The 23,588-nt window shown below is 39.7% G+C and overlaps 1 protein-coding gene across 3 annotated transcripts in view; it reads left to right on the top strand.

The window, feature by feature from the left end:
- ABCB5 (ATP binding cassette subfamily B member 5) overlaps positions 1-23,588 on the top strand; it is an 82,437-nt gene that overhangs the window by 18,611 nt on the left and 40,238 nt on the right. Inside the window, exons 3-11 of one of the 3 annotated variants that reach the window (XM_073630046.1) lie at positions 5,358-5,418; positions 5,520-5,670; positions 11,016-11,058; positions 12,003-12,194; positions 12,310-12,481; positions 14,073-14,197; positions 14,324-14,498; positions 15,088-15,201; positions 21,855-21,965. In XM_073630046.1, coding sequence (XP_073486147.1) covers positions 5,358-5,418; positions 5,520-5,670; positions 11,016-11,058; positions 12,003-12,194; positions 12,310-12,481; positions 14,073-14,197; positions 14,324-14,498; positions 15,088-15,201; positions 21,855-21,965 — 1,144 coding nt within the window. Of the gene's footprint in view, positions 1-5,357; positions 5,419-5,519; positions 5,671-11,015; positions 11,059-12,002; positions 12,195-12,309; positions 12,482-14,072; positions 14,198-14,323; positions 14,499-15,087; positions 15,202-21,854; positions 21,966-23,588 lie in introns of those variants that run through there. The other 2 variants (XM_073630048.1, XM_073630047.1) reach the window with 2 other exon arrangements.

Raw genomic sequence — 23,588 nt, 5'->3', positions numbered from 1 at the left:
TCTATAAGAAAATAATAAAAATAAAATTGTAAAATAAATAAAAATGGTAAAAAAATTAATAAAAAAATAAAACAACAAAAATCAAACACTACTGACACCTGTGGCAGAACTACCAGGGTTACAAAGGTCACACTTGCAACTGGGCTCTGGTGTTTCGCCACTGTGGGGACACCCCGAGGCGGCAGGAAGATGGCCTGTTGTGGGACCAAAAAAGGGGTACCACGATGGGAGTAAAGGGTTCTGGGATCAGTGGGAAGGGCCCCGGTCGGGGGGCCAGGGGGGCCCTTCATGGTTTCTTTTAGACATGTGCAGTTTGTTTTGTCCCGAATTCATTTTTCGATAAATTTCGACAAATTCATTAATTTGGAAATATTCAAATTAACGAAAACCCGTTTAATGAATTTTTCAGAAAATTTGAAAATGAGAAAATTAGAAAATGAAAAAATTCAGAAATTCGAAATTTGAAAATTTGAAAATCCGAAAATTCAAAAGAACGAAAATCAGAAAATTCTTAAACATGAAAGTTTGAAAATCCGAAATAATAACTAACTAATAATAATAACTATTACTAATGCCGCATACACACGAGCAGACTTTCTGGCAGACTTGGTCGGGCGGACCGGACTCCATCGGACAATTCGATCGTGTGTGGGCTCCAGCACACTTTTTTTTTACCAAAAGTCCGGACCTAGAAATAAAACATGTTTGAAATCTTTCCGATGGACTCGAGTCCGGTCGAAAAATCCGCTCGTCTGTATGGTAGTCCGACAGACTAAAACCGACACTAGGGCAGCTATTGGCTACTGGCTATCAACTTCCTTATTTTAGTCCGGTTGTACGTCATCACGTACGAATCCGTCGGACTTTGGTGTGATCGTGTGTAGGCAAGTCCATTCGTTAGGAAAGTCCGTCGGATAGACCGTCTGACCAGTCCGGTCGAAAAATCCGCTCGTGTGTACGCAGCATGATTATTAAATTATAGGTATTGGAATTTCATTTCAAATTTGGCTGTTAGTGAACATAACGAATACGAATTTATCTGAAGTTACGAATTATCCGAAATAACGAATGCCACATCTAAAAAAATGGAACGTAACAAATTAATTATAATAAATAATAATAAAAACTTTTTATTATTATGAATTCATTACGTTCCATTTGTTTAGATGAGGGATTCATTATTTTGGATAATTCATAACTTCGGATATATTCGTATTCGTTATGTTCACTAACAACCAAATTTGAAAGGAAATTCCAATACCTATAATTTAATAGTTAGTTATTATTAGTCAGTTCGTTATTTCAGATTTTCACATTTCTGAATTTCCACATTTTTGAATTTCCGAATTTCGGATTTTCACATTTCTGATTTTTCCGAATTATCTAAATAAAGAAGAACGCATCTAAAGGAATGGAAAATAACGAATTTTAAAATTTTTACGAATTTATTCAAAATAACGAATTTCGATCATAACGAATGACCCAAAAAACGAATGAAACCCACACAAACAAATTTTTCAGCAGTGCACATGTCTAGTTTCTTGCACCGATACCCTGAAGGTTCTAGTTATGCCTCTGAACAATGGCCAATATTCAGTACAATAAAACCACACGCATGTGCCTCACTTTCTTTTTCTTGCTCAGGAGGGTCTAACTTATGATCTTACACACAGGCCAGATGGCTTTCTATGTCACTGGCACCCCGTATTTTACTGTGGGATAGAATGCTACATGTTTCAGCATGGTGCGCTGCATCTCACACCCTACTCTCCCAACCAACCCCTCTTCCTTTGGTGTCGGGGGGGTAGGGGGGGTGCAGTATGAATATAAAAACAAATGTAGGTATGGCGCTGTTCTAGTGAAGTGAGTATTTAATAATATAACCACTGTGTTACACCCTATGTAGTCTCCCAAACTAGATGTGAAAAGTTGGAGCGTTTAGAAGGTGTATATTATAAATTAGCAGCAGATGCCTTGAACCTTGTGTGTATACACATTTAGCAGGGTGTGGTGCTATAAACGAATGGTGTCCATTAGTGATTAAAACAAATTCAAAATGAGAAATGTGTAGATGGATAAAGAAAAAAGAAAAAATGTGTTACAACCTCTGGCAACTAGTTAATGGTGGATCTTAAAAGTGTATCCGGGTTGTGTTGCAACCTCTGGCAGCTGCTTAGCAGTGTAATTTCAGTGCCAGAAGGGGTGCTCTAGCGTAGAAATAATATAGCTGATTACAAGATTGTGTCCCATATGTGTATTGCACCCTGTGGATATAAACCAGAAGATTAAATATATGCTATCCCCCAATTTTGTGATTGGGTTATAGTAGATAAATAAGACAAATTTAATATCACATACTATAAAATTAATATAAATGAATAAACCTTAATAAAGTGCATTTGAAAAAGTGCTTTGTGTTCAGGATATATATGCTAGTTAGCAACAGAAAGAGCTAATTGACAAAGTGACTTGTGCTCAAAAGATAAAACAGTGCTTGCTGAAAAAACAATATTGTTTTTAAAAGTCTTCTTATCTGACAAAGTGACTTGTGCTCAGAAAGAACCAGTCCTTATTGAAAGACAATATTGTTTAAATGGTCTTCTTCTTCAAGCGCTGGCTTGGTGATAGTGCTTCTTAATCGTGCTCCTAATGTGCATACACTCACCGAATAGCCTCACCCCTGCAGGAGTATTGCATGGTCACAGTATCTGCCACTGTGTAGCAACCCTTGGCAGCTCTGGTTTGTGCTTTTAATGTTGTCTAGCGACTTTTAATATGTTCAACATGTTAAAGAGAAGGGATGCCCATAGTGTAAAACCGTTTTAAAAAGCTTTATTTTGTAAGTAAGCAAAGATGGTACTCACATTTTAAAAGATTTGTATAAGCATGAAAAGATCAATGAGTAACAACCTGTGTTCTTCTAACTGGAGGTGACGCAAGACGTTCGTAAACCCCACCCTACGCGTTTCGTCATTGGACGTTAACAGGAACGTCCATCTTGCTACACTTCCCGCTCTTAAATAGCATGTTGTGTCCTCAATGCGGTTGCGCACTTTTGTTTAGCTGCGGCCATTTTGGCGAAGATACTGCAGACCGAAGCCCGTTCCGCTCGGATAATGGGGATGACTCCCAGCTACGACCCACCAGTCCACCCCAGCGCAATGAAGTTTAGACTGAGATCCGGGTCGGTGACACAATAAACATGTCACTATCAGCATCCGAAAGTTTTTTTGGGATTGTTTGTGCATATCCAATGGTGGTTTGCTTGTGGTTAGTCAAAGGACAAGAAAACATAATATTAAAATGAGAATAAAGATAAATTACCGCATGCTGACATTCAAGGTGCGTTATTCTGACGGTATACACAGAACAATTTATTAAAACATGATCAAATTAATAAATGCAAATCAAATATATAGAATAGTGATACGAATATAAAAATTAAAATAAAAATCAAGATCTGTCACCTGCTGGGTGAAATTATAAGTAGATCAATGGTATAATATAAAATATAAAATCTGTCTACTTCTGAAATCTATTTACTTCTGAGTTATGGAAGAGAATGTGGGTTGATAATAAAAACATTTTTTTTTTAAATTCCAATAAGGATAGAAAAAATATATTACTAAAGAATGGGGAAAAACATAAAATAAAAAAGTACATGCCCTGGGCAGTGCCCAGGGCATGTTCGCCCTGGGCACTGACTAACCTGGACTGTCTCCTTTTCAAACTGGCCCCTTGTTTGTGCATGCATATGAGATAGGGAACTAAAAAGCTTTTTTGAGAGCAGGGACAGCCCTTGCCAGGACTATGAATCTCAACCAGCAGGATTCACCTTTAACCCAGCTGTATTAGAAAACTCAAACTTTATCCCTAGTCCTGGCACTGGTATTTTCAGGTTTATAAGGTTGATCTTTAGCGCCATAGACGATCCTAGAGCAGTAGAGGTGAGTATGCAAACAAAAGGTTAATTGTACATTACTGAAAGTTAATGTTAGGAGTTACAGAGAGGGTTAATGTTCAGGTTGAGGTTGCAGGGAGGATTAGTATTAGGGTTGGGGTTACAGTGATATTTAGGGTTGGGATTATGAGAATTAATGTTTAAGGTAGGGTTGTATGAGAGTTATTTTTGTGTTGGGGTAAGTAAGGGGATAGTATGAGAAGAGAGTAGGATAGAGCATTGCTCTCTGCCAATAAAAAACAGCTAATAAATAATCCATACAGCGACAGTGTTTGGGTCTGGCAATGGGTCATTTAGGCACCAGACTTTGCATTATGAGAAGCAGTGGAGGAGTGTACACATGCACCTGTATGGTTTTTAGGGGGGTTTTGTAGTGGATTTGGAAGGAGGGCAGGACTGCACGGATAGAAGCAGGATTATTGCCTTCTGTAAACTTTGAGCATTTTTTTCCTTTGTAAGTTCTCATTATACATCTGCTTTAACTGTCACTATACAACTTGCTTGTTTTCTGAGCCTGCCAATGCTGAACTGGTCAACAGGCATCACATAATTATTATGCAGTGTGTCTAAAAGGTCCTTAAAGTGGACCTTCAGTCATTTTTTACAACTTTCCATCGATTAAATCTTCTGCCCTTGTTGTTTTAACTTTGGATAGTAAAACATTTTTTTTTCTGCCAGTAAATACCTTGTACAGCCCACTTCCTGTTTGTCACTGGTAAAAAGCCTAGGTTTATGACATCATGCACAGCTTTCTCTAACTCTCATGAGAGTTTTCCAGGAAGAGGGCCAATGAGAGCTGCAGAGCTGAAGGTGTGCCTCTGTGTGTCTCTGTAAATCCAGAAAGTGAACAGACAGCGGCTTTAGCTGCCCACAGTTAAAATGACTGCAGCCAGACTTAGTGGAGGGAGATTTCTGCAGCATATTTGGCAAATACAGAATTACAGTATATATAAAATAATATGCAAAGTGGATGGAGGGAAGCTTCAGAATGGGAAAGATGTTTTTATTACTAATTATGTGCGCAGACTGCAGTTCCTCTTTAATGAAAGCTTTTCTTTACATATCTTTTTAATTGTCTGTCGGCTAACAAATAGAAGATATATACCAGCAGTTGTACTATATACAATGCCAACTTATTCACATTCACTCGATGGTTTAGTACTAATAAGATAAAGAGGTATCAAACACCCCCATATACATATAACCTTAATAGCACATGTGAAATCGATTCAAATGTCTTAACTGGCTGATTGAAAAGTGAAGAATAAAGATTAATATAAATAAGTGGCTCATAGCAATAAATACCATTGTGAAAATATTACGAGTTACAACCACAAGTCCTTTCTCAGCCTTAGCAAAATGCTTCTATTAAATGCAGTCATTATTACTTCTCCAGGAATTCAAAAATGAAAAACAAAGAAAAAGAAAAAATGAAGGCTGTTGGCCCAATTCAAATTGTAAGTCACTCCAACATTATAGTTTTTAAATATTTAGTGACAAATATGACTTTTTCCTTTTTAATATATTTTTTAATCTGTTTTACTTTGTTGTTTTATAGTTTCGATATGCCAATGGGCTTGATATCTTTTATATGATTATCGGAATTCTTGGAGCCATCGGAAATGGAGTTTCCCAACCTTTAATGTTCATTGTGTTTGGCGATATGACTGATAGCTTTTTATGTCATGATTCAGCTCTATCAAACACATGTAAGACTTGTTCACATAATTCTGATTAAATAATTAGGGGGACATAGTAAGCAACTAACTGCAGTGAGTTTATATGTGCATTCAGGGACCCACACCCAGTACACAGATGTCATATTTGGGACACAGCGGCTGTGTCCGTACAGCCATTGTGTCCCGGTAGACAACAATGGGATCGCTGGCCTGGGGCTGCATGCAACACCTGTGCATCCCTGTGCCAGGAAAACCTAGTCCTGCACAGGCATGGATGTAAATGCCATGTGTAAATGAGGCCTATAAATTATCTCACATTTCTACATATTAAAAACATATACAGACTTTGTAAATAGTTCATTTTTATTACAGAGGCCCACAGCACATGAAAAAAAGCACTCAATGCTCAATGTGTACTCAGTGCTGCATTTTCATGAAAAGCAATGCTCACTTACCCTGCAGGGTTTGCACTTAGAGATGGAGCCATAGCCCTTCTACAAAAATGCTAGAAGGGGGGTAACAGCGTCAACCCCTGACCTTTTTGCAACACATACCTGTATTTTACACCATTCTCAGGAAATAGGGGGAGAGATTTGGGTTACATGCAGTAAAAATATGGGTCTTTTTATACTTTAAGAACTGAAAAAATAGGATTTTTTACTTACCGTAAAATCCGTTTCTCTGAGTTCATTGACAGACACAGCCTTCTTTATTCAGAACGGTAGGGTTATATCCTCTCCGCAGAAGTAGGACTAGGCAGAACTAAAAAAAAAAGACCTGGCTACGCCCATGGGCTGTCCTCCATCAGTATATAACCCCCTCCCTGCTCTAGGTATTCAGTTTAGTAGCAAGCAGTAATAGAAGTATCAAAAAACTCCATAGAGGGGTGGGTGCTGTGTCTGTCAATGAACTCAGAGAAACGGATTTTACGGTAAGTAAAAAATCCTATTTTCTCATTCGTTCATTGACAGACACAGCCTTCTTTATTCAGAACGGTAGGGATGTCCCAAAGCAGTGCTGAACATGAGGGGTGGGACAGTGAAAAATCCCAAGGCTAACACCTGCTTGCTACTAAACTGAATACCTAAAGCAGGGAGGGGGTTATATACTGATGGAGGACAGCCCATGGGCGTAGCCAGGGGTTGTTTTTTCTTTTGTTCTGCCTAGTCCTACTCCTGTGGAGATGATATAACCCTACCGTTCTGAATAAAGAAGGCTGTGTCTGTCAATGAACGAATGAGAAAAGAGCACCTCTACCCTTTTCTCAACTCCATGAAATAAAACGGAGATGTTCTGTAAACCATAGAGGAGAACTGTGCAGGGCAGATAACGCTGATAACTTCAGTGCAGCAGAGGCAGAGTGAGTGCATTTACTGTTTTTTTTCCTTGTCAAAAGAAGTTTATTGAGTATACAATGTTATAAAGATACATAAAGTAAGTTTACAAGGATCTATAAAGTAAGCTCATTGTTTTACAGTAGGGTTTATATAGGTAAATATCATGAAATTTCAAATATTAAACATCAGGTTCACGTAAACCTAAATTAAAGATATATATCATTTCCTTAGTTACTTTTGTAGGTATTTAAATGATTTATACCTACTATACATATTGTTTACAAGTAGAGTGTATATAGGTCAAATAAATTCTGATAATGAGCTTTAATCGTAAGGTGGAGAAAAGGAAAGAGAAAGAAGAAAAAGGGTTGAAAGGTAGAGGTATGGTCCACAAGGTTGTCCCGCTCGTCAGTTTATTATTCTTTTTAGTTCTCTTTGAAGCCTTAGAATGGGTGTCTGTGTAAGTCATTTAATCTGTTACCATGGCAACAGGACAGAGTCATTGAAGTTTGACAGGAACTGTTGTTTTATCCAAGGATGCCAAAGTTTTTCAAATTTTGGAATTTGATTTTGATCGATGGCTACCATCTTAGCATGGGACATTGTATTATTCATTCTGTGAATTGTTTCTGCTAATACCAATGTAGGAGATTTCCATGCCTTGGCCACTGTTTGTTTTGCAGCCGTTATTAGTTGGATCATAAGTTTGAATTGAGAGAGTGTTAACCATTCCGGTTTTAGATTAAGTAAAGTTAAATATGGATCTGGTTGTATTATTTTTTAAAATATTTTAGATGCAATCACGAAGACTTCCTTCCAGAAGGTTTGGATTACTGGGCACGTCCACCATATGTGTAAATATGTGCCTATTTCTGGGCATCCTCGAAAACAAAGAGCTGAGGTATTAGGTGAATATTTTGCCACTCTAGCGGGTACAAGGTACCAACGAGTTAGGACTTTATAATTTGTCTCCAGTGCTAAGATGTTGGGTGAAGATGACTTAGATGTGAGCCATATGTTAGACCAGTCCGTGTCTTCTAAAGTTCGTCCCAGGTCCTCCTCCCACCTCTGAACGTAAGAGGGTCTATTAAGATTTGCTACTCCATATAATTGATTATAAAGTGATGAAATTGTACCTTTAGCAAATGGATCTTTCGTACAGATTGATTCAAAAGTGGATAATTGGGATAATGGTGTATCCCCCTTTAGGAATGGTGTATAGAAATTTTTGATTTGAGATATCTAAATATCTCAGAGTTTGGTAGATCATATTTTTCTCTAAGCGATGGGAATGAAAGGAATGATTTAGATGCTATGAAGTCATTTAGTGTCTGAATGCCTGATGTTGTCCAAGCTTTAAAAGAATTTGGGTAGATCCATGCCGGATAAAAGGCCGGATTTCTGATAAAAGAATGGAGAGGATTGTGTGGAGATTGTAACTGATATTTGGTTTTTAGTTTATCCCAGAGAGATAAGAAGTGTTTAGTTATGGGATTATGAATTTTAAAGCGGTCTTTAGGATCAAGCCATAATAAATTTGATATTAATAGAGGGTCATTTTCTGAAGCCTCTATAAATACCCATAATGGGATTTCCTGTTTTGCATGGTATTTGGACAGACTGGCCAAATGTGCTGCTCTGTAGTAGTTAGTAAAATTAGGGTATCCCAGGCCTCCTTTATTTTTGGGAAGATGTAGTGTGTGTATAGGTATACGTGGTTTAGAAGAGCCCCATATAAACGAAGTTGCTCTTTTTTGTACTATTCTCAAAAAATAGGAAGGAATTGGAATAGGGAGGACTCTGAATAGATAAAGCAATTTGGGTAGAATAGTCATTTTGATTGCATTAATCTTCCCTATCCAGGATAAAGGAAGTTGCGACCATTGTTTTATTAGATTTGTGATCTGTCTTAATACAGGAGGATAATTGGTTGAGAATAAGTCAGAATGAGATGCTGTTAAATGAATTCCAAGATATGGGATTGATTTTTCTGCCCATGTGAATGGGAGTGCAGCCCTAGCCGGGATCAATTCCATGTTTGTGAGTGAAATATTAAGCACTAGGCATTTCTTAGGATTAATCATAAGGCCGGATAGGGCTGCAAATCCATCAAGAGCTGGTATTAAGTTAGGACCAGAGACCTGTGGTGATGATAGAAAAAGTAATATATCGTCTGCAAATATACATAGTTTGTGTGTAATACCTCCTACTTCAATGCCAGTTATAGTTTGGTTTGTTCTGATGTATTGGGCCATGGGTTCGAGTATAAGGGCAAATAATAAGGGAGATAATGGGCAACCCTGTCGGGTACCTCTTTCGATATTAAAGGCTTCAGATTTGTATCCAGCATATTTTATATAGGCTTTGGGTTTATTATATAATGCTTTGATCCATGTTAAAAAGTGGGGTCCAAAACCCCATTTTTGTAATGAATATTGCATATATTGCCAGGATACTGTGTCAAATGCCCTCTTAATATCGAGAGATAGAAAACATAAAGGGATTTTCCGTTTTTTAGCAATATGTGCCAATAACACTGCCCTGCGTATATTATCGCCTGTTTGTCTATTTGGCATGAAGCCTACTTGATCTCTATGTATTAATTTTCCTATAATGCTATTGAGGCGTTTTGCTATTATTTTTGCTAATAATTTAATATCGAGGTTTAACAGAGAGATAGGCCGATAATTCACACAGGAAGTATCATCAGAAAGGGGTTTTGGGATCATACAAACAATTGCCATTAGTGTTTCTTGCCGAAAAGAATGTCCATCTAGAAGTTTGTTAAAAGTTTCAGTGAGAATGGGAGAGAGTATTTCTGAGAATGTTTTATAGTATAAAGCCGAGTAGCCGTCTGGGCCTGGTCTTTTGTTAAGTTTTAGGTCTTTTATGGCGTTAGCAACTTCATCTATAGTTATAGGCTCATCTAAACTGCTTTTTTGATTCTGAGATAACTCAGGTAAGGTTATTTTTGAGAAGAAGGATTCAGCCTCTGTAGGATTAAATTCATTGTTTGTCTTGTATAAAGTTGCGAGATGTGAGTGAAATTTATGGACTATTTTAACTGGATTACAAGTGTAAACATTTTTTGATAATTTCAAACGTATTGGTTTGAAAGATTTGTTAGTTGAATTTAATGCCCGAGCCAAATATGTACCTGGTTTGTTTGTATTCATGTAGAAATTGTGTTTGGAGCGTTTGAGGGATTTATCAACTGACTCAGTGAGAAATAGATCGTATTCCAATCTAGATTTTTCCAGATGAGATTTTGTACTCTGAGATGGATTATCTTGAAATGATATGTAGGCTGCATTAAAATTGAGTTCTAGTTTTTTTGCTAGATTTTTGCGTTCCCGTTTAAATAGTGCCATTTGTCTTTGTATTGTACCACGCAAGACAGGCTTATGAGCTTCCCACAGTGTTATTGGGGAGATGTCTGTTGTATTACTAATTGATATGTATTCCTTTAAAGCTTGTTCAATGGCCATCTGATGTAGTGGGTGTTTGAGCATTATGTCCGGTAAGTACCACGTTGGGTCATGCGCTTTTGGTATGGCTGAGGCTATAGTAGTGTATACTGCATTATGGTCAGACCACAGAATCGGAATTATATCTGATGTCCTGTTTTTTTTTTTTTTCTTTTAAAGAGGCAACACATGGGGAAATGTGCAGGAGAAATGTACTAAATATGTGTATATACATTTTTTTCATACATTCATACACTTTAACAGTCACAAGAGAAACAGCAAGTTCAGTTTATTAAATGCACAAAAACCCAAGGACCCTTGCATTCTATGTTGATGACATAAATAAAACTGTAATATTATGAGGTTGCTTGATAAATATTATAGAGTTATAACAGAGCCTATACCGAGAACTGTGGTGTTTGCCAGAAGGACAGATGTGTCTGCTAGGATCAGCTTACCCTGTCCTTGCTCAGTTTGGTTATATGAAAATTGTTTTGCTGTATACAATACCAACCAACATTTACACACAAGAAAAACTTTTATTTGTATTTGTATTTTTTATTTTTTGCAGCTGAATGTGCTAAATTCAGACCACTAAATGAACAGATGACTCTGTAAGTTGACAATATGGACATTTTTGTTTATTTATTTTAAACATGATTAAATATAAAACAACTTTTCTCACATAGGTGGACACCAAAGGGCTGAATCATCTAGTGACTTCTTAAAGCTCTAGAGGGCTTAGAATTTACAGCCCTGCCTCACATTAGTGACACTCTTCTTCAGTTGTTTCCTGTAGTGAAAATAAATTAAAAACCCAGCGTGAGACTCATACAAATGATACAATGCCAATTTCTTGTGGGCAGTGCAGGGATTGTGAATGCATAAATCTTGCTGCTAGAGTGCCTAAGAGGTATAAAAGGTAAAGAATGATGAGACTTACAGATATCTAACAAAAATGAAATATCACACTTCCATGGAACGACTCTTTAAGTGATATATCAGGTATATATGAGGTCTAGAGCAACCTTTTGCAACCCTTTTACAATAAAGGAACCCTTAAAATGATGCCAAGATTTTAGGGAAACCCCTGCTAAAACCAATTCATTGTGGGGCCAGTGGGAAAACTACCCCTTACATTGGTGGTCATGTGGAAGAATGCCCCCCTTACCGCAGTGGTCCAACTGCCACCCCTACTAACAGCTAAAAAGGTCTCTGGTGTCATGCCACTGGCTTTGCTAAGTTGCGTTGGCTCTGGAATGATACAGCTTCTGGAGGAACCCTGGTTAAGAATGGCTGGTCTAGAGAGATAGGTCATCCACTACAAACTTTTTTTTTCCTGTGGACCCTAGCAATGATATATTCCTCCAGTGGCTCTGTTACAGCTAATCTTGAAATTTTGTGTTTCTGCCAATCGTACATGGAAGCACTTTATGTGGGCAGTACTGTGGTCTTAAACGTCTCACCGCAGAATTATTCAAGAAACATAAGAGATATCTAACCTTTCAGTTACTACGTTTTTGCTTTTTTTCACCGATTAATGTATTTTCTTTTTCAGGTTTTCCTTCTACTATGTAGGAATAGGAGCAGGAGTTATAATTTGTGCATACTTTCAGGTCTCCTTTTGGGTTCTAGCTGCTGCAAGACAGACTAGAAGAATGAGACAAATGTTTTTTCATTCTGTGCTAGCAAAAGAAATTGGTTGGTTTGATGTCACTCCGTCTGGTGAACTTAACACTCGTCTTACAGAGTAAGACATTTATTTTATTTTTAAATTCATCCTGTTTGACTAAAACTTTTTTTATAATTTACTTGTATAAAAATATAATTTTCTTAAATATAATATATGTTTTTGCCTTTGCCAGAGACGTTAACAAAATCAATGATGGAATTGGTGACAAAGTCGGACATCTCATTCAAAATATTTCAACCTTTGTAGCAGGTTTACTAATTGGATTAATCTATGGATGGAAACTTGCTCTAGTTCTCATGTCAACTGGTCCCGTGGTGGCAATTTCAACAGCCATATCTTCAAAGGTGATGAATAATTTGTGGTATCAAACACTGTGGGACTTATAAAGAAGAAGGCTTATATAAAAAAGAAAGGAGCACATGGTGTCCAGAGAAATGTGACTTCTAAAATATGGTTCATGGACATTTATTAAAAATTACCAATATGTACATCAAGCCAGCGCATTTCAGGGGAATAGACTTCCCCTTCTTCAGAGTTGTTGCTGCGTACAGAAACCTTAATCCAACATAACCACTCATGGGAATCGTTCCCACAAAATAGTACACAGCAACATCTCTGAAGAAGGGGGATTCTATTGCTGTACATGTTGCTACTGTTTAACCACTTCAGCCCTGGAAGACTTTACCCCCTTCCAGACCAGAGCACTTTTTGCGATTCGGCACTGTGTCGCTTTAACTGACATTTGCGCGGTTGTTCGATATTGTACCCAAACAAAATTGACGTCCTTTTTTTCTCACAAATAGAGCTTTCTTTTGGTGGTATTTGATCACCTCTGCGGTTTTTATTTTTTGCGCTATAAACAAAAAAAGAGTGACAATTTTGAAAAAAAAAGCAATATTTTTTACTTTTTGCTATAATAAATATCCCCCAAAAATATATATAAAAAAAATATTTTTTTCCTCAGTTTAGGCCAATATGTATTCTTCTACATATTTTTGGTAAAAAAATCGCAATGAGCGTATTTTGATTGGTTTGCGCAAAAGTTATAGCGTCTACAAAATAGGGGATAGTTTTATGGCATTTTTATTTATTTTTATTAGTAATGGCAGCGATCTGCGATTTTTATCATGACTGTGACATTATGGCAGACACATTGGACACTTTTTTACACTATTTTGGGATCATTGTCATTTATACAGTGATCAGTGCTATAAAATGCACTGATTACTGTGTAAATGACACTGGCAGGGAAGGGGTTAAACACTAGGGGGCGATCAAGGGGTTAAGTGTGTCCTAGGGAGTGATTCTAACTGTGGGGGGAGGGGCTACCTAGGACATGACAGCGATCACTGCTCCTGATGAGAGGGAGCAGTAGATCTCTGTCATGACACAAGGCAGAACGGGGAAATGCCTTGTTTACATAAGCATCTCCCCATTCTACCTCTCCACACTGCAATCGTGAGCTGCCGGTGAACATGGAGTTTCCGTGACCCGCGGGCACGCTCCCGCGTGCACCCGAAAGGCGGCAAATTTAAAGGGAGGTACCTGTATGCCCATTTGCCTGCCTGTGCCATTCTGCCGACGTACATCTGTATGCGGCAGTAGGCAAGTGGTTAATAAACTTCCATATTTTAAAAATCACATTTGATACTGTCATGAAAGAATTATGGTGACTGCCATTGCTGGCTTCCTGAAATTGCCAGGGAAAATTACAAAACACCTGGAACATGCATTCTCTAAATAAGTGTCAGAAATCCTTATCTCTAAACCTGTTCAGGGACAACCACTCTGTCAATATTGAAGACAAAGAATCAGCATTGCAGCCAGGGAACTAGAATTTTCAAATGCATAGGTCAGCAATGGCAGCCTCCATCATCTCTCATTGTAGATTCCCTTTAAGCCTTAGCTGAATACTGACTTATTGCAATTCCTTAGATGATGGTATCACTGACAAGCAAGGAGCTTACGGCATATGCAAAGGCTGGAGCTGTGGCTGAAGAGGTCCTCTCCTCCATACGGACAGTGGTGGCATTTGGAGGACAGGAGAAAGAAATTAAAAGGTTTTTATCACCTTCATGTATATATAAACACACAAGTAGTTTTACAAATATTTAGTAGATGTTTGTGTGTGTGCTGAAAAAAAATGTTACTTACTTTTTCTTCTGTGTATTCTTTTCTATATTCAGATACACAAATAACTTGGGAGAAGCTAAAAAAATTGGTATAAAAAAGGCTATCACTTCCCAATTGGCTGTTGGAATTATGTTCTTTATCATTTATGCTTCCTATGCACTTGGTTTTTGGTATGGAACAACGTTAGTGTTGAATGGAAAAGAATATACAGTTGGTAAAATTATGTTGGTAAGTTCTACATTTTGACTTTAGTAAATCTATAATTGTTCTGGTTATTAAAAAATAAAAAATAAACAATTTAAAGAGCACTATGGGTTTTTGAAAAGAGAGTACAGTAGAAGCTGTCTCTCTCTAATTAAAACATTGTATCACAGTCATCTACAGAAAACAGGAGGGAGGAAGAGAATGGCATTGGGCGGGGGGGGGATTAGTCACATCTTCCACTTATTCAGTTCTCTGTATAAAATTCAGCCCTAGCTATTAAACTCTGTAAACATTTTTTGTTGGAAAGCAGATAAGGTAAGCTAGAAAATATGAAATGTGAACCAAGAGGTTTTTTTTATATAATATTGTTTAGTTTTTTAGCTCCAACCATATTAAATAAATAAAAATTCAAAACAATTTCATACTCAATTTCACCAAGGAGTTGAATAGAAATGGCAGGATGCAAATAACTGCTTTATCCAAAATGGATTGTTAGTAATAGCTATCTTATATGTAGACATTTATGTGTAGGCAATTTAAATAGCGGAGAAATATAATGTTATAAACATGTACATTATTTTATTATGTAATTAGTTGCCTATTAAACTTACAGGTCTTCTTCAGTGTGGTCTTCAGCAGCTATTGTCTTGGTCAGGCAGCTTCTCATCTTGAAGCTTTTTCTGTGGCAAGAGGTGCTGCCTATAACATCTTCAACATCATTGATCAGGTGGGAAACTGAGCATTATACAATATAAATATTAAACTTTATGAAAAAATCCAGATTAGTGTTTTCAGTGCTGACCCCCTAGAAGGGAAAACAGTCTGCTTCTGAACATCTGCTTACCTTTTAAAATTAAAATCACTTAAATATAATGAAAGAAAAACTACACCAATTAATATTTGTATCTACAAGTACACTATAACATACCACATTTAAGTGAATCCTCCCCCTTGCAGAAAAGCAGTATAAAAAAAAAAACAACCTTAGGGAATAGGAAAAATATATAGTATATCCCCCCCCCCCCTTTTTGCCTGTGGTGCCTAGGTGAGGGTGAGATCATCCTTCTTGGAGAAAGATCCTGGGGAATGTAGAGCATTCCAAAATTCCAAATCTCACTTAGAAGACACCACTAGAACTGTGCTGTAGTATATTTTTTGCGAGATTTGGAGTACCACCATTCCCCAGGATCTCATCAGCAGGTGTTTTTTTTTAAGTTTATGCTGCATTTCAGTAAGGGGGCACTTCAAAGGCTGACATTCAAGCTTGTCTTGGCTCTGAGCACTTTCCTGAGATAAGCAGTTGCAAGAAGAATGCAGATGCTGACACGTTACCCTCCCTCCACAGTCCTCTTACTGCTGCTTGTCTTGGGAAAGTGCTCACAGCCAAGACACAATGCCATTATGAAGAAGCCATTTCCTGCATAACAGATTTTGATTGGCCACTGCAAGAGTGGAAGGTACAGGTTGAACCTCATAGCTGGGGTTAGAAAGCACATAGCAACATGGGGTAAAGTTGTACAAGTACTTTGTCCCATTGGTGACAGAACTGTGATAGATCTCCTTTAAAGTAACTTATGTAATAAAGTTTACTCACGGACTTAGACAATATGCAATATGGCCATCTGGAGGCATTCTGTACACAGATGGTTTGCGGAGTGCCCCCAGAAATGCCATTTCCTGCTTGTGTGATTACATAGTAGGTGAGGTTTATAAAATACACAAGTCCATCAAGTCCAAACTATGTGTGTGATTATATGTCAGTATTACCTTGTATATCCCTATTGTTGGGTCACCAGTATGGTAGCGTCTCTTCTCCAGAGAGAATAAGTTCAGTGCTCACAACCTTTCCTCATAACTAATATCCTCCAGACTCTTTATTAGCTTTGTTGCCCTTCCTTGTACTCGCTCCATTTCCATTACATCCTGCCTGAGGACTGGTGCCCAGAACTGGACAGCACACCCTAGGTGAGAGCAGGTATGAACAAAGAAATCTGGACAGCCGCACACCGGAATAAGTTATATTCGCCTTTATTCGTAGAACAGGATCATGGAGTACACAGGGCACCACAGTGGAGTGGTACAGAAAAGCATCTGACATGTTTCACACTTACACTAAGTGCTTACTCATAGCTGACAAACATGGGAATAAAAACCACATATATACTCAAAATAAACGGACATGTGACCATGTAATGGTGAAAAGATTCAAAACAGCTGTGAACCAACCGTGTGAGATCTCTACACCTGTCCTTGAGTAACAAGTTGTTAAAAGTGGGAACACCCATGATTAGTAGGTGTATAAGAAACGGATAAGAAGAAATGGGAAATAAATGATGAAAAAGAAAAAAAAAGTGAGAAATGAGATGTAAAAATGACCTAATTACCGTGAATAGATGTCATATTCGTGTAATAAAAGTGTACTATGAAACAAGTGGGGTAATAGGACAGAAAAGTGAAATATGTGGGCATAAAAGTAAAAATGAAAATAAAATTAGAAATATATAAAATAATAGTGCATAGATGATGCAAAAATAATGTTCTAAGGAACAATCAGTTCCAAACGTGGTCTTATGTAAAAAGATGCTTTTCTGTACCACTCCACTGTGGTGCCCTGTGTACTCCATGATCCTGTTCTACGAATAAAGAGGAATATAACTTTTTCCAGTGTGTGGCTGTCCAGATTTCTTCACTCATACCTGCTTGTACCAGCATTAGCCAGCACCTGGGGCTCTCTCCTTTCTGGAGGTAAAGGACGCATGCACCTTGGCTTGGTTTGGATCTACCTGAGCGGTAGAACTTCATTTGAATTTCTGGATTTATACTCTAGGTAAAGCTGGACCAGAGTCTTGTAGAGTGGGAGAATTATCGCTTTATCCCTGGAGTAAATCCCTTTTTTAATGCATGCCAATATTCTGTTTGCATTATTAGCAGCAGCTTGGCATTGCATGCCATTGCTGAGCCTATCATCTACTAGGACCCCCAGGTCCTTTTCCATCCTAGATTCCCCCAGAGGTTCTCCCACTAGTGTATAGATTGCATTCATATTTTTGCCACCCAAATGCATTATTTTACATTTTTATACATTAAATTTGCCATGTAGTCGCCCACCCCATTAATTTGTTCAGATCTTCTTGCAAGGTTTCCACATCCTGCGGAGAAGTTATTGCCCTGCTTAACTTAGTATCAAATACAGAGATTGAAATGTTTACCCCATCCTCCAGGTCGTTTATGAAGAAATTAAATGGGATTGGTCCCAGCACAGAACCCTGTGGAACCCCACTACCCACCCCTGACCATTCTGAGTATTCCCCATTTATCACCACCCTCTGAACTCGCCCTTGTAGCCAGTTTTCAATCCATGTACTCACCCTATGGTCCATGCCAACTGACCTTATTTTGTACTGTAAACGTTTATGGGAAACTATGTCAAATGCTTTTGCAAAATCCAGATACACCACGTCTACGGAACTTCCTTTATCTAGATGGCAACTTGCCTCCTCATAGAAGGTTAATAGATTGGTTTGGCAAGAACAAATTCTTCATGAATCCATGCTGATTACTGCTAATGATACTGTTTTCATTTCTAAAATATTGTACATAGTCCCTTATCATCCCCTCCGAGAGCTTACATACTATTGATGTTAGGCTAACTGGTCTGTAATTCCCAAGGGATGTATTTTGGGCCCTTTTTAAATATTGTTGCTACATTGGCTTTTCTCCAACCTGCTGGTACCATTCCAGTCAGTAGACTGTCAGTAAAAATTAAGAACAATGGTCTGGCAATTACTTGACTGAGTTCCCTAAGTACCCTCGGGTACAAGCCATCCGGTCCCAGTGATTTATTCATGTTAAGTTTCCCAAGTCTAATTCTGTCCTCTGTTAGCCATGAGGGTGCTTCCCGTGATGTGTCACGAGGATTAACACTGCAGTTTTGGTTACTGAAGCCCCCCGATTCCGTCGTGAAGACTGAGGAGAAGAATACATTCAATACCTTTGCCATCTCCCCATTCTTTGTAACCAGATGTTCTTCCTCATTATTTATGGGGCCAATATGGTCTGTCCTCCCTTTTTTACTGTTTACATACGTAAAGAATTTTGTGGGATTTTTTTTTGCTCTCCTGTGCTATGTGTCTTTCGTGTTCTATTTTAGCCACCCTAATCGGACCCTTACATTTCACATTTCATTTGTTGCATTCTTTATAAAGTCTAAATGCTTATGATGATCCCTCAATCTTGTATTTTTTGAAGGCCTTCTCTTTTGCTTTTATTTGCATTTTTACATTGAAGTTTAAATGTATTACCCAATGGGATGCACTGGCTAATGTCCTTATTTAATATGCTCTTAAAGCGAACCCATCTCTCCTCCGTGTTTTTGTTCCTAAGATTTTATCACAATTTATGCCTTCTAGCAAGGTTCGTAGTTTAGGAAAGTTGGCTCTTTTGAAATTTAGTGTCTTTGTATTTCCCTTATGTTTCCTATTTGTGTGATTTATACTGAAGCCAATTGACATGTGATCGCTGTTTCCTAAATTGCCCCATATTTCCACATCCGTGATCAGGTCTGTGTTGTTGGTAATCAGTAGATCTAGTAATTATTTATTTCTAGTTGTTCCGTCTACCATCTGAACCAAGAAATTGTCCTGCAAGACATTAAGGAACTGGCGAGCCTTAGACTAATGCACGGTTCCCTCCGCCCAGTCTATGTCTGGATAATTAAAATCCCCCATTATGATAACACTTCCCATCCTTGCTGCTAAGCCAATTTGTGATAGGAGGTCTGTCTCCCCCTCCTCCCTCAGGTTAGGGGGCCTATAGCATACTCCCAGTATTATTTTCCTCTTAGCTTCATCCCTTTGGAGCTCTACCCATAAGGATTCCACCTCCTCCCTAGCTCCCTTAGTGATGTCATCTCTCACATTCACTTGTACATTATTCCTGATATATAGACATACCCCTCCCCCTTTTTTACCCTCCCTATCCCTGCAATAAATGGTATACCCTTGAATGGTTGCCAGCCAATCATGAGAGCTGTTGAACCAAGTCTCTGAAATTCCAACAAAATCCAAATCCTCCTCGTACAACAGTATCTCTAGTTCACTCATCTTGTCCGCCAGGCTCCTGGCATTGGTGAACATGCCACGTAGTTTAGACCGGTTGCATACTATCCTCTTATTGGGTGTTCTGAGATTGCAACTAGGACTTGTTACTATGCTTACCTTAGGTTTATGTGCTTTAGTCAATCTACCACTAATGCCCCTAATACTACCCTCTGGACTATTTTCCGCGCTGACTATCTCTACCTCTGGACCCTCCCCCCGTTGCCTATTTTAAAAACCCCTCTAACTTTTTAGCCATCTTTACTCCCAGCAGATCTGCACCCTCTTCATTTAAGTCCGTCCGTCCCTTAGTCGGCCCAGTCCTCCAGGAAGCCAAACCCCTCCTTACTACGCCAGTTCTTCAGCCACTTGTTTACTTCCCTAATCTCCCTCTACCTTTTATGGTGTGGCTCGAGGTACTGGTAGTATTCCTGAGAATACTACCTTGGATGTCCTTTTCCTCAATTTAGCTCCCAAGTACCTAAAATCCTTCCTTAGGACACTCCAACCGCCTCTGACTTTGTCATTGGTGCCAATGTGCACCATGACAGCCAGGTCTTCCCCAGCCCCTCCCGGTAATCTGTCCACCAGACCCATGATGTGCTGAACCCTAGCGCCCGGTAGATAACATACAGTTTGGCGCTTCAGGTCTTTGTCACATATTGCCCTCTCTGTCCTTCTAAGAATTGAGTCCCCAACCACCAGAATCTGTCTATCCTTTCCTTTCGCTTTCCCTCCCACGCTCACTAGAGGAGTTCTTCCCTTGGCAGCTAAGAGAGTCCCTCAGCTCCAGCAGTGCTGGTCCCTGACTAGTTTCACCAATGTCACTCAATGGAGAGTACTTATTGGGATGCTGCAGCCCTGGACCGGCCTCCCTGGCACTTCCCCCTCTATCCTTCCTGACTGTCACCCATCTACTCTTTTCTGGTGCCTGAACCTCTTTGTCCCCACCCGCCTCTGTGCTGACCCCTGCCGGGTACATTCCCGGCTCTCCTTTAGTATGGAGGGTCTTCTCAGTGGTGACAGTTGCTTCCCTAGATACAGAACCTGGGCTTCCAGGGAAACAATGGGCTTACATTTTGCACAGCAGTATTCGCCCTCCATCAGATGATCAAGCAACGCATACATGCCGAACGATGTACACCGAGTCACATCTCCACACCCGCCGGGCATCGTACCTACTAATTTAATGAGGATTGACACTAATACTCAACAATACAATACACAGGTACTCAACAAGACAATACACAGGTACTCGCTGCCCACGTGCACTCGCCGACAACATGCACTCGCAGACCACGTGCACTCACAGCCTACGTGCATTTGCAGCCTACGTGCACTCACAGACAACATGCACTCGCCGCCCACGTGCACTCGCCGCCCACGTGCACTCGCCGCCTACGTGCACTCGCAGCCTATGTGCACTTGCAGCCTACGTGCACTTGCAGACAACATGCACTCGCAGCTCACGTGTACTCGCAGCCTACGTGCACTCGCAGACAGCGTTCACTCGCAGCCCACGTGAACTCACAGACATTGTGCACTCGCAGCCAATGTGCACTCGCAGACCACGTGCACTCGCAGACCACGTGCACTCGCAGACCACGTACACTCGCAGACCACCTGCACTTGCAGACCACATGCACTCGCAGCCTACGTGCACTTGCAATACACAGGTACACACAATACACTGGTACTATTGATCCACACACACTACTCAGACAATACTCAGGTACTCACATTACACGTGTACTTTGACCCCTGTTATAACCTCCTGTTTTCAACTCTGGTTTTTAACCCACCACTTAGTCCAGTTCCACTTGGTCTAAGTTCCAGCAAGAAAAAAGGTGGCCAGCTGGAAGATGAGCAGGCTCAAAATTAGTTCTACAGAAAGTTATATAGGCCTCAAGCTTACCGTTTTTTCCAGTCTGCACTAAAACACAAGTCAGAGTTTACTCCCGAAAGGTTAATCACTTCTAAAGGGATGTAGACATACTCTTTTGCTTAGTAGAACACTGCAGGTACATCAGCTGATTAAAAATGAAAAAGCCACTCTCGTTCAGATTGGCATAATCAAAAGTTTTTTTCTTCAGAGAGGAAGCAGGTCGGAATCTGTTAAAAAGTTTGCTAATATCCTTGCAATGTACATTGATCACCCAGAGGGGATTGTTTTCACATCACTCCCTTTAGGGTCTGAATTCAACACTTGGAGTTGAAGAGTGGCTTTAGAGCTTTATGAGTGAGCTGCAAGTAATAAAACATATTATCCTTCTTATAATTCTAGCCATCCCAAATTGACAGCTTTTCAAGAGAAGGATACAAGCCGGACAATATAAAGGGAAACATAGAATTTAGAAATGTGCATTTCTCCTATCCATCAAGAATAACTGTTCAGGTAAGGGATATTTAAGTCAAAGTGTTCCTTGGACATGTCTCATTATAATAGTACTTCACCATGTAGCTATTGGTTAGCTACTTAGTGTTTTTTTTTTTTATATTTAAACTTAGGTTGGGAAAGTTTTGCCTGTTCTTATGACAGGGGCAGATGTAATGGGACCCATAGCACAACACCACAAATAACTCCGTATCTAAACTTCTTGGGTTAGGTAAAGGAAATGTCTTTCAGTAACATACTACAGATCTGTTTAGTAAATTCACAACCTTCCTACCTGTAACGAAACGTCCCACACTCCACTTGAATGCTTTCGTTATATACCGCTTCCTCCCAGTCTGAATATAGATATCAGATATTCCAACCGCTCACAAGCACAAAACAAGTCGATACTTGTTTAGTTGCTGAACATGGACTGTTTATTAGAACCAAAATACAAGTCTTATATACAGTAGAAGAGGAGGTCCCCCCTCCTGCTCATATTACTCTAGCAATACACCTGTAACCAGAAACCTAATTAACATGAGCTAATTAACTAATCCCTTAAAGCTGCCGATGTGACTCCATGCCCTCCTGGGCACTGTTATGATTAATCAGAATTTCACTACAGGTCAGACTTGTTGTCATCGAGCTTCACACAGTAGATTATACATTATCATAAGTATAAACACAGGATACCTTCTCCCAATAGCAGGAGCTCCAGCAGGAGTCGGCCCGTCCCCTACATTGTACAGAGGCCAATGTGATCAGCTCTCTCAACTAACATGTTGAGTTCAGAATCAAACAAACCAAGAATAGTCTTTACATATATCCTGGGAGATATGGTGGATAAAAATTACTGTCCCATTTTAAGTAATCCAAGATATATTTTCTCAGTCAGGGTAACTTAGACATAAGAGGTGCATGGGGAGCTGAAACAAGGGTTTCCCAACCTTTCCAAGGGATTCTGGGTTCCAAGGGCCCTCCCATCACATCTCTCCCCTTTCGGCAGAAGACTAACACAGGAGGAGACCCCAGACAGGTTGACTCCAAAGTTAGTCCATAGTTCCTCTAATGCCTGTACCCACACAGTGCCCAAAACAAATTGTTCCAAACAGAGCATTACTCACCCAGCCACCCTCTGCCTCTCTCATAGAACATACCCGCTGCTGGGGGGAAAGTGCTGACTGGTCCTTCCCCCTGGAGTCTCTTTAGCCGCAGGAGAGAAGACAGGGTGGCTGGGCTCAGTCCGTCATGCTGTTGGGCATCTGGGCCGACTGCATCCCTGAGGTATACAGGTGGAGACTGAAGTCCCATCCACCTTTACAGGAAAGTCATCCTCTGTAAGTTGAGGGCAGAGGCCAACAGCACTCTGCCCTATTGCCAGCCCTTCGGCTGGAAACCCCGCACTATCTGCTCCGGCTAACTGTTGGGGAGGGAGGCTGACTGCCCTGACTCCCTGGAACTCTGTAGTTGTTGCCGATGCTTGGCAGAGGTTGGTAGCACTCTGCCCGGTTGCCAGCACTTCTGCTGGGTTTATGCTAGCGGAGACAGCAGGCCCATCCACCGACACCAAATCAAGCTGCAGTTGTGAGGTCCCGAAGGCATTCTCTCCTTGGGTCCTGATCTGCTGCTTGGGAGTGACTG

The sequence above is a fragment of the Aquarana catesbeiana genome, linkage group LG05 (genome assembly GCF_042186555.1).
Source record: "Aquarana catesbeiana isolate 2022-GZ linkage group LG05, ASM4218655v1, whole genome shotgun sequence".
Lineage (NCBI taxonomy): Eukaryota > Metazoa > Chordata > Amphibia > Anura > Ranidae > Aquarana > Aquarana catesbeiana.
Note: the sequence above shows the minus strand (reverse complement) of the source record. Positions and strands in the feature narration are given on the sequence as shown.